This window comes from Notothenia rossii, assembly GCF_949606895.1.
Source record: "Notothenia rossii genome assembly, chromosome: 3".
NCBI lineage: Eukaryota > Metazoa > Chordata > Actinopteri > Perciformes > Nototheniidae > Notothenia > Notothenia rossii.
Window position 1 is genome coordinate 92554872 of NC_136901.1, and position 12500 is coordinate 92567371.

Genomic DNA, 12500 nt, shown 5'->3' on the forward strand with positions numbered 1-12500 from the left:
ATGATACAGCTGGCAGGAGTTTCGTGAAGACATTGACAACCTAGGTAGAAAATGCTTGCATTGTCTTTTTTGGATACGACCAATGGCTACTGCAAGACTTTTGTGGTATCAGTGAGCTAGTGTACTGAACTTCGAATCAGGGGGTAGCAAGTCCGAGTCCCACTGCAGTCCGCATGTCGTTGTGTCCCTGAGACACTTCACCCCAAATTGCTCCTGTGGGGATTGCCCACAGTATTGAGTATGTAAGTCCCTTTGGATGTAATGTATTAAAGTCATTTTTAATGAATGAAGGCACGATTAGAAACGTCAAACTCCATACATTGCCCTCTCTGCCTGCACCATTTGGAGAAAAGTATTATTGAAATTGCAATTTTTGGGAGCATTTATCGTTTTTGCAATACAACGCTCATTATCATTGAAAAATATATTAAAACCATTATGCTGTAATTGCTTTAAAGATCCGTACGAAACCAAAATGTGTTTCATTAAGTCTGTATAATTTTTTTTTGTAGGCTAGGATGTCTCTGCAGCGCCACAATACTTGTAAATTGTATATAACACATGTTAAGCACTTAAAAAACATTTTGCTACCTGCAATTTGAACATTGCACTAATCGATATTGAGCTATTGGTCAATTTTGAACCATGGCGGCAACATTACTATATACTTTGCCTTGACATCATAAAGCTTTCCCATCTTTTTAGCAACAAAACCAAACATTGGCAGTGTTTGACTTGAAATGTGACTTCAGAGTTTTGTTCGCCTCAGTCGGCGCTTCAGGATTAGCTTTTTTGTCAAGCTGCTGTTTCCAAGGTCAAAAACAAACCTCGGAGCTCGAGAGAATCTGCTTTGTTGTGGGGACAATCGAAGTGCCGTCATTTTGAAAACAACAGGATATACTCTCTGCCGGCTCTGTAACTTCCAGAGAGCGGGATACTGACATTAGTCTCTCTCACAAAAAGGGAACAGCTTTTGAGAATGGGATTTCTCAGCTTGTACAAGAGGTTTAATCAGGTAACAAGTCATTACACTGTGCACGAACAAATACGCAGCATGTGTATCCAAAAGCTTCGATTGAAACGTCCTTTCATCATACGATTTGCTGTCATTGTTGTATCCAGTTAGTTGTGTGCTGCACTATGTGTTGTTGCAGTGGAACGTGTGTAGATGTGCAGCTGCCTGTTGTGTGTGCCAGCAGCACCGTTAGTCCTTGTGTGGCTGTGAAGGGAGAGGAACAGTGGTTGTTTACGCTCGCAGCATGATGCCGTAAAAGTGGAGAGATTAGGAGAAATGTAGTCTACCTTCCGCCTCCTCCTAATCTCTCTGCTGCTGTTTGACTATAAAATGCAATATGCATGTCATGAGTAAATTGTACAAGAGCTTAGTTCTATCATTTATATGTTAGTCTCTATTTTTGTTGCTCAAATCCTTTAGTGCATTCCCATTGTTCTGCCCATTATTGCTCCACTACAATGTCCAAAATTGTCCAAAAGCAAAAGTCCCGGGCAGCCTGTTATGCCAAAGGAAAATGGCCATTGTTTGGTTTCTCTGGTAAATCACACTCTCTGTACAACAGGACATAACCTTATTGCTATAACTTCATTGGACTTCCCTTTTTTTATCCTACAAAGACAAAAGGCATGACCTGCCGTACATGACAGGAACATAAATAGTGCATGTCTAGTTGGTAACAGTCGATTTGTGAAAGTATCAGAGATGTTCTTCCCTAAACTATCCTAACCTTCAGCCTTACAGGTCAATTCCCAACCGTATTGAGAGTTAGTTATTAAACATATAAAGACAAACAGGAAATAGGGGTCTGATGGGTTTTTCCTGCATTATAATCATACTTTGGGAGCAACAGCCCTTTGCACACATGGGCAGCCATATAAGTGGGCAAATGCATAAATGGGGGTTGCTTAAAAGGGCAGATACGTAAACGGAAAATCATATAAATAGAAATTTGCGCAGATGGACCATCCGACAAAAAGGCAGTCGCACAAACGGACAGTTGCGCACATGGGCAGTTGCATAAATGGGCAGTAAGACAAACTAGCAGTTGCAGAAATGGAGATTCAGGTAAAAATGGGCAGTTGCATATAAATGGGCAGTTGCGTAAATGGACAGTTGCGTAAATGGGCCATCATGCAAAAAGGCAGTCAGAAAAGCGGACAGTTGCACAAATGGGCAGTTGCGTAAATGGGCAGTTGCGTAAATGGGCAGTTGCACAAAAAGGCAGTCATAAAAGCGGACAGTTGCACAAATGGGCAGTTGCGTAAATGGGCAGTTGCGTAAATGGGCAGTTGCGTAAATGGGCCATCATGCAAAAAGGCAGTCAGAAAAGCGGACAGTTGCGCACATGGGCAGCAAAACAAACTAAAAGTTGCACAAATGGGGATTCAGGTAAAACTGGGCAGTTGCATAAAATGGGCAGTTGCATAAAATGGGCAGTTGCATAAAATGGGCATGTACAAATGGGCAGTAGCGAAAGTGGGCAGTCGTTCATATGGTTTTTAGGTCCCACAGAACTTTTCTTTGGACTGCTTAGGTTAAGTAAAAACAGGACAGCAGGCATGGCCAGTTCCTGTTGGATATCTGCATAAGATATCCAAGAAAGTGCCAATCCAACACCAAATGTAGGACTATAACATCTTCTAGTTTTTAAAGGTTAAAATAAAAAGATTTTTAAGAAAAAGCTGTATATGGGAAAAACACAGAACAAGTGGCATTTTCTAAACTCAAGCATTGTGTATAGAGAACATTTGCAACACAGATAATGAAATGAACACACTGCAGTGGTGGTCCATACAGTATCCACAGTAACAAATGTCCCTTCTTCTCTTTCTGTAATGTAATGAGTGCGCCAGGGCCCATAATAAAACCACAAGAGAGCCAGAGAGCAAGATGGCCGACGATCCATTTAATCAAAGAAGATCAATGGGAGGCAGCCTCATCAATTAGAGTTAACCCCAAAAGACTGGAGAGGAGGGACGAAAAGGAAAGACGGGAGGAAGAGAGGGGGGAATGTGATGTTAGAGCGAGAGGATAGAGGGATGAGGTGGAGGGAATGATTTGAGAGGACAAGAAGAAGGAGGGAAGGAGAACATGACAGCAGGAGAGGAGGAGGAGGAGGAGGAGGAAGGAGAGTTGATGGGGTTGGACTTGATTTATAGCTGTGATACACTTCAGAGCTTTTAAGTGCTGTCCATATTTCCCATCTGATAAGAAGATTGAAATTATTCAGCCGGGCCTCTATCTCACTGTGGTGTGTGTGTGTGTGTGTGTGTGTGTGTGTGTGTGTGTGTGTGTGTGTGTGTGTGTGTGTGTGTGTGTGTGTGTGTGTGTGTGTGTGTGTGTGTGTCTGTGTGTGTGTGTGTGTGTGTGTGTCCTGTATTTAATGCTGCACACACTTGGGAGTCTCTCAGGCATATACTGAATGGTTGCCAGGTGTGTGTGTGTGTGTGTGTGTGTGTGTGTGTGTGTGTGTGTGTGTGTGTGTGTGTGTGTGTGTGTGTGTGTGTGTGTGTGTGTGTGCGGGTGTGTGTGTGTGTGTGTGTGTGTGTGTGTGTGTGTGTATGTAAATGTGGTTTTGAAGCTGTCTCCTGTAGTCAGTGCTAGTAAACAAATGTTAGCATGCTAACAATGTAACGTTAGCATCTGTTGAATTTGATAAACATCAATATTGCTAACCGTTAGCATAATAGCATTCTTATTGTGGGCATACTAACGTTAGCTGTTAACTCAAATACCTGCTGTGTCTCAGTACATGCTAACATAAATGCTAACAGAGATGCTAACAGAGATGCATGACGGGGGGTCATCTCTATAGTTGCATGATCCTCGTTGTAATGCAATATCTAATTTATTTTATACCATTTAGTACAGTTTAATTACAATGTATTGCTCCTTCAACACTTGTATATGTTCACCAAGTCTTTCTATATCCAGTTTTTTAACAATACATATTTGTTTTTTCTTTATTTAAAATGTAAGTCTACTCTTTTCCTCTTGCCTTTTATCCACACTGAACCTTTGCTTTTGTTTTCCCCCCGCTGTTGGACGGATAAAGGATTTCTGATTCTGATTAGAAGGGATAGTTTTGCAGATCTCATGCAAAGGGATGATGGGGTCTAATTATGCTTGAATGGTAAAATCCATTCAACCAGTGTGGGGATATCAATCAGAAGTCAACAAAACTGTCCGTCTACAGATTTCACGGCGTTGGTTTTCGAGTATAACCTCATTTGAACTATGAGGAAACAATGCTGAGACCATACAGCTGTTTAAAAATGTGTCCTTAAAGGTGGGGTAGGTAAGTTTGAGAAACCGGCTCGAGATACACTTTTTGTTATATTCCATGGAATGCTCTTAACATCTCGATAGCAATGAATATCTGAAGTGCTTTGACAAAAAATCCATAAAAGAATATCATCAGTGGAAGCCGTGGCGCTGTAAAAAGCACGACCAATCATCTGAGCCGGCTAAAGTAACTGGATGGCCTACCTGCCTGTCAGCCTTCCATCTGTGCACAAACTCATCTCGTGCCCTCATTGGTCATGTGCGCGTTCGTGTGTGTTGGAGGAGGGGCTCTGTGAGGAAGTAGCAGATTTCTTCCGGTTGTGTATTTTCAAATTCCAGCACACTCGACCCGGTTTCTCAAACTTACCTACCCCACCTTTAATCTCTAATTTTAAGAGAATATGGAACATAGGATATGCTCCTGCATTACTCTTTGCTGAGGAGCTTTTTTTTGGTCTTCACTTCATTGAAAGGCTCTTTCCAATTCAGACCATTGATATAAAAACAGCCCTGCATTAAATGCTGTCCTAATGTTGTTTAGGCCATTAAACATACTCCCAGAAGTCCATTAAAAAATAAAACCACTGCACACATGTTGCAGGAAAAGTGGAGTCAGGCTCAACATTGGTTTGGTTTCTGGGTGAGTATTAGCTCAATGCTAGGCTAATCCTTAAAAGGATGAAGAGGGTATGGTTTGGTTGAGGGACTAGGACAAGTACGCATTCGTCAGGTGTAAACATCTGTTGTTAACGAACATATCAGCAGCAATACAACAGACCTGACTGCAATGCAGCAGAAACTGTAATTAGTATTTCAAACAGGGCTTTTTCTTAGTGTGTGCCGGTGTGGATGAAGGGATGGAAGGAAATAAAAAAGACAACAGCCAGATGGAGAGAAGAGGAAGAGAAAGACTGCAGCTAGTAAATCGACACCTAAATTCTCTCTTAACGCTCCATTGGGGAGCAGTGAGGCGCGTGCACACACTCACACACACATATACGAACACACACATATATGAACACACACATATATGAACACACACATGCCCTCAATTGTACGTATGCACAGTAACAGAGGAGCAGGAGAGTAATAAGTCAGTAATGAGAAGAGAGAGGGGAAGAGAGAGAAATGTAAGGACTGACGAGGTGGGGGTTAACTGTCCATGAAGGATTAATGCCTTCAACTCAAGAACATTAAGAGAATAAGAGGAAAGAAACGGTGTAAATTTGATTTGAGATCAGTTGCTGATTCTGTAGATATCACCGGAGCGTTTTAGCCTCTTTTAGCTCGGTCTTTCTGATCCAGCAGGAACAAGCTAACTAAAGGCCTCCTACCCAGCAGCATGAAATCATTGCTGCTCGGTCCTTCTTAACCCCTCACTGCGCAGTGTGAATGTACTCTGTCTCTTTATACGTCTATACTAAAATAACACCTTCCTAATGTTGTTTTATTCCACGTTAACCAAATCTATGTTATATTTTTGGTAACATTATTCCATAGGTTCTCTACATTTTAAATTTGAATGAAGGTATCTCAATGGGTCTCGTGTAATGCCGATGTATCCCCTGAGCATGCGTCCATGTTGTCTACATGAAGCTGTCATAATTGAAGTTGAATTAATATTTGAACGGTGCAATATTTATATCTTGGTTGTTTTAAATATACATTTTGACTGGGTGAAGGAGTTTAGCTATTAGATCTTAAGCAATAAGAGAAACAAGATAAGGCAATGTTAGCGGCAGCTTGTGCCCCATCAACGCTTTTACCTTTCAGAGTTTAATAAATAAGTGATTTGTCATTATTGTGGTGGTCCGGTTTCTATTGTTTAACAGGAAGCACCATGAATAGAAAGAGACATGACGTGAGATTCACTCTGAGTGGGATTCAGTGACAGAGAGAAAACAGACTCGCATGCAAAGCACTGGATTATCAGTTCATTGTCCCATCTGACTGTGTGTGTGTGTGTGTGTGTGTGTGTGTGTGTGTGTGTGTGTGTGTGTGTGTGTGTGTGCCAGTGCAGAGTCGTGTCAAGGCTTTTCGTCTGGAGGTGGATCGTTCATCTCCTCAGTGGCGACAGCAGACGTCAACCTCTGTGTGAGGGATGGCTCGGAATCTGAACTAATCAGCCACACACACACACACACACACACACACACACACACACACACACACACACACACACACACACACACACACACACACACACACACACACACACACACACACACACACACACACACACACACACACACACACACACACACACACACACACACACACACACACACACACACACACACACTGACCAGTGCCTTAGAGATGGATTTTTTTTCTTGCAACCTGTCGTTTTTCTATTTTTATCGCTGAAGTTTTCCTTGAAACTTTGTCATGGTGTATTGAATCGAAAACAAATGAAAGACATAAAGTAAATAACCACAACAAAATAGTAATTAAAAAAGATATTGAAATGATATCTGCTCATGAAGTTATATATTTGGTTTATGTTCAGAATGAGAATGAATCACTGTTTGTTTTGTTTGTGGTTGAAATTAAATCTGAAGAAAACCTCGATCAGTGACGCCGTTATTTTAATTTAAGTTGCTCCCACCGCAGTTCGAAAATAATCTACTATTTTAGTTTGTGGTAGAAATACCACAATTTTGAAGTCGTTGGTTCTTTCGGTATGTACCTTCGTAATAAGTGGGATAATTCTTAGGTAACATCAAGCTGTCTTTGTCTCCTTTCTGCTGTAACAACCATTCTGATTCTGATTCTAATAACTTACCGAAAGTCTATTGGTCAGTCATCAATCAGATACAACTTCTTCATACACAAAGGTTACTCAAAGTGCTACACAAACCAAACACATAACAAATCAAAACAATACTATCTGGTATACCAATAACTCTGTGGTTAAGAAGAATACTTATTGCCAACACAGGACTGAATAAACCCAATATAAAAAAAGCCAACAAACCAATTGTGTGAACCAATCATCACTGTCCAGCACACAGAAGGCAAGTGATCGTCCCTCACCTGCAGCAATAACGGAGATTCTCACCTGTGTTTAGTGACGTTCGTGAACGATTCGATTCTTTTGAACGGCTCTTTGGTACGAACGAAGGGAACCGAGTCGTACTTGGTGAGAGTCGATCTTTTTATCGTTGGTTCACTCCCCATAAATTCACTCGCCTTTACGTGAACAGTGAAAAATCTTGATTGTGTTCCCCAAGCGTATTCCGTGAAGACCCGCCCCCTTCTCTGATTGGTTAGGTTTAGACAGGAGTGCCTCTGATTGGTTAGGTTTAGACAGGAGTGCCTCTTATTGGTTAGGTTTAGACAGGAGTGCCTCTGATTGGTTAGGTTTAGACAGGAGTGCCTCTGATTGGTTAGGTTTAGACAGGAGTGCCTCTGATTGGTTAGGTTTAGACAGGAGTGCCTCTGATTGGTTAGGTTTAGACAGGAGTGCCTCTGATTGGTTAGGTTTAGACAGGAGTGCCTCTTATTGGTTAGGTTTAGACAGGAGTGCCTCTGATTGGTTAGGTTTAGGCACGAGGAGTGAGATGTTGTGGGTCAGGGTTAGCCAATCAGAGGCAGAGTAGGGGGGTGGGTCTTAACGGAATACGCATGAGAGAGATAAGTCATATCAAGCGGTACAGGTAGACGAATTGTTTTTCGGTTTTAAAAATGAGCAAAACGCAGCAGAATTTGGATGCGCTTCAACAAAAACATAGACAATGATAAAGCAGAGTGCAACATTTGTAAAGGCAAAATATGATTTAAAGCAGGGTCAATAAATAATCTCCACCCTCACTTAAAAAAAAAAACCATTTTTTGAACTGCTCTCGGAAAAGAACGTAGACATAAGATCTGGCTCCCTTCAAAGAACCCAAATTCCCATCACTACCTGTGTTGTAGTTCTTGAATATAGTACACTCTCACCTGTGTTGTAGTTCTTGAATAGAGTACACTCTCACCTGTGTTGTAGTGCTTGAATATAGTACACTCTCACCTGTGTTGTAGTGCTTGAATATAGTACACTCTCACCTGTGTTGTAGTGCTTGAATAGAGTACACTCTCACCTGTGTTGTAGTTCTTGAATATAGTACACTCTCACCTGTGTTGTAGTGCTTGAATATAGTACACTCTCACCTGTGTTGTAGTGCTTGAATATAGTACACTCTCACCTGTGTTGTAGTGCTTGAATATAGTACACTCTCACCTGTGTTGTAGTTCTTGAATAGAGTACACTCTCACCTGTGTTGTAGTGCTTGAATATAGTACACTCTCACCTGTGTTGTAGTGCTTGAATATAGTACACTCTCACCTGTGTTGTAGTGCTTGAATATAGTACACTCTCACCTGTGTTGTAGTTCTTGAATATAGTACACTCTCACCTGTGTGGTAGTTCTTGAATAGAGTACACTCTCACCTGTGTTGTAGTTCTTGAATAGAGTACACTCTCACCTGTGTGGTAGTTCTTGAATAGAGTACACTCTCACCTGTGTTGTAGTGCTTGAATAGAGTACACTCTCACCTGTGTGGTAGTTCTTGAATAGAGTACACTCTCACCTGTGTTGTAGTTCTTGAATAGAGTACATTCTCACCTGTGTTGTAGTGCTTGAATATAGTACACTCTCACCTGTGTTGTAGTGCTTGAATAGAGTACATTCTCACCTGTGTTGTAGTGCTTGAATAGAGTACACTCTCACCTGTGTTGTAGTTCTTGAATAGAGTACACTCTCACCTGTGTTGTAGTGCTTGAATAGAGTACACTCTCACCTGTGTTGTAGTTCTTGAATATAGTACACTCTCACCTGTGTTGTAGTGCTTGAATAGAGTACACTCTCACCTGTGTTGTAGTTCTTGAATATAGTACACTCTCACCTGTGTTGTAGTGCTTGAATAGAGTACACTCTCACCTGTGTTGTAGTGCTTGAATAGAGTACACTCTCACCTGTGTTGTAGTTCTTGAATAGAGTACATTCTCACCTGTGTTGTAGTGCTTGAATAGAGTACACTCTCACCTGTGTTGTAGTTCTTGAATAGAGTACACTTTCACCTGTGTTGTAGTGCTTGAATAAAGTACACTCTCACCTGTGTGGTAGTTCTTGAATAAAGTACACTCTCACCTGTGTGGTAGTTCTTGAATAAAGTACACTCTCACCTGTGTTGTAGTGCTTGAATAGAGTACATTCTCACCTGTGTTGTAGTGCTTGGTGCAGTAGCGCAGGTCCTTCTCGTCTTTGAGCAGAAACTGAGGTAGCGTCAGGCCGTCGGCCACCTGCACGGCTCCCTTCTCATCCCACTCGAACACCAGGTCGTTCATGGTGTATCCGACTGGAGAGGAGAAGACCAGGTGAGCCTCTTTTCATCAATGTGCGGGTCATTTGAGTTACTCTACTTCCCCTCGGGGGGGGGGGATTATCTCTCTGATGTCTGGGCGGGGGTGAAAGGTCACTCAGAGAGAGATAGACCCCCTGCAGGGTTTCAGGGGTAAAGGGCCAGCGCCACACAAATTGAAAATACTGTTATAATGCCCGCTGCTCTAAAAACTATTCTAAGGATTGGGATCGTTTATATATCCAACGCAAACTTACAGGTTATAAAAAGAAGATTTACAGTTATTTGTTCTTATTGCGATGAAAAGGGGGGACGTTAGAAAGAAGGAACGAGGAAGTGAGAGTAAGATATAAGAAGCAATAAAGGAAGTAGGAAAAGATGGAGAAATGAAGGTGGATGGAGGGGAAGGAAGGGTGAGAACAAGTTAAAAGATTTACAGTAGATGTGTTTGTTCTTATTGAGGTGTAAAGAGGGGAGATAAGGAAGAAGGAACGAGGAAGTGGAATCAAGATATAAGGACACATGAGAATAGAGGAAGTAGGAAAAGATGGAAGAATTGGAGAAAAATAATGTGGATAGAGGGGAAGGGAACGAAAAACGTTCTGCTTAACTAAATTAAACAGAAAATCATTTATTATAATAGGAACAAATAAGAAGAAAGAAGGTATGATTTATTTTTATTTTATTAGCTTGTCATTAGCAACATCCCATCAATTGGTCTTTACATATTTGTATTTATTATTACATTGTTTTATTTATTGTATTGTTTTTAATATTTTATTGAATTCATAATTTTTTTCTGATGTATGTCTCACTTTTAAAAGAGTGGATTATATTTTTGTATTTCAGCTCAGAGGGAAAGGATGAGAGGAGGGAGATAATATGAAGATGGGAATGCATTAGACATTAAAGAATGGTCTTGGGGAGGAAGAGGAAAGATGGAAGGACAGCAGGCCGTTTTTTCCAATCTATTATTAATGATTATTTCTGAGCTGAACAAAAATCCGTAAGAATCAAATCACACTAAACTCTCAGGGTGAGACGGAGATGATGTCAGACGGTGACTTTATTAAGCGTTGTAGTATTCATTTTGAGAGTGAGATAGAACAGAGAATATGATTAAAAAAACAGAGGGAATTTTATATCGTTCCTTCTCTCTAAGACGACCGCAGTCCCTTTGTAGAAGAACAGAGCCACAGAGAAGTGTGTGTGTGTGTGTGTGTGTGTGTGTGTGTGTGTGTGTGTGTGTGTGTGTGTGTGTGTGTGTGTGTGTGTGTGTGTGTGTGTGTGTGTGTGTGTGTGTGTGTGTGTGTGTGTGTGTGTGTGTGTGTGTGTGTGTGTGTGTGTTGATGACTCACAGCTCTCCAGTTGCATGATGCAGGTCTGGACGTCCATCGGGAAGTTCTTCAGATCCATGGGACATGCCAGGATCAGTGTTATTCTGCAGAGACACACACACACACACACACACACACACACACACACACACACACACACACACACACACACACACACACACACACACACACACACACACACACACACACACACACACACACACACACACACACACACACACCACTTAGTAATAAGACTAAGAGGATTATCCGGATCGTTATCAGTGTCACACATCCCGTGCCGGGGGATGAACAGTGATGGATCAGGACATGCCAGCATTTTACAATAAAATATAAGATTAATATTTGTATTTTACATTTCAATGTGTTTTATCCAGACTGATTTATGATAAGTGCAACAATAGATTAAACTAGCAATGAATATATCACTAGAAGCCATTTGCATTATATATACAATTATGTTCACACACTTAAGCAGTACTTAAGATACAAAAAAAGTTATTTGAAATACGAAGGCAAGCGTGCCAGATTTGAGTTGATTTGAGTTGTGAAAGACAAACTAATGATATGAACACATTAGATTCAAACTGATTTGAGAAACAATAACTTGATGACTTGAATATCGACAAACATATGTTTTAGGTAATTTATGCGTGAGGATATAAAAAGACCCAAATGTATTTACTAACTCACTGAGTGGGAAACAAATCTTATCAAGCACACAATACAATTTGTTTTAAATGTAAGTGTAGTAAGGTAAATGAAGTACGTCTTATCTAGATACTAAAGGGCTTTAAGGAGGATTAGGGACACGTGTGATATTTTTTGGAGATCTAAGGAAAAAGTTGCAATTCTAAGAAAAGGTCAAAATCCTGAAAAAATAAAATGATAAGAAAAAAGTTATAATTTCTGAAAAAATTCCTACGGAGCCCTGGAGGGTTCATAGAGCAGTGGTTCTCAAAGTGGGGTCCGCGACCCCCCGGGGGTCATTCAAGTATTGCTTTCACTACACAAGCTAGATTGTTTTTAATCTATAGAGCTTTTTCTCCTCATGGCCGCGGCACCTCAATAGGAATGCATTTTCTATAAACATTTTTAAATGTGTGCTTTTTTTAAAAATTTGTATAGAGAGAGAAATAAATTAAACGAGGCCACGCTTTATTAATTTGTGCGCTCGATGTACTTTCTCGTTCGCACGAGATGCTTTTCTTTTTTTCTTTCCATGAACCTTTAGGGGATCTGTAAATTCCAATATCTGAAAAAAATCCAATTTCTGAAAAAAATCCAATTTCTGAAAAAAATCCAATTTCTGAAAAAAAGTCAGGTTTTAGATTTTAGTCAGACACTTTTTTGATGAAGTAAAAATTCTAGAAACAAAAGTTAAATTTCTGAAAAAGTCAAATTTCTGAAAAATAATAATCATTTAAAAAAAAAAGTAACAATTCTCAAAAAAAAGTCAAATTTCTGAAAAAAGTCAGAACGATTCTGAAAAAAGAGTC

General features: G+C 40.5%; 1 protein-coding gene across 6 annotated transcripts in view; it reads right to left on the bottom strand.

Moving 5' to 3' along the window:
- The window catches only part of glra1 (glycine receptor, alpha 1), a 171473-nt gene that overhangs the window by 43968 nt on the left and 115005 nt on the right, over nt 1-12500 (bottom strand). For all 6 annotated transcript variants that reach the window (XM_079670304.1, XM_079670308.1, XM_079670303.1 and 3 more), the window contains 2 exons: nt 11002-11084; nt 9503-9640 (listed from right to left, as the gene is read on the bottom strand). In XM_079670304.1, the coding sequence (XP_079526430.1) occupies nt 9503-9640; nt 11002-11084 (221 nt within the window). The remainder of the gene's footprint in view (nt 1-9502; nt 9641-11001; nt 11085-12500) is intronic.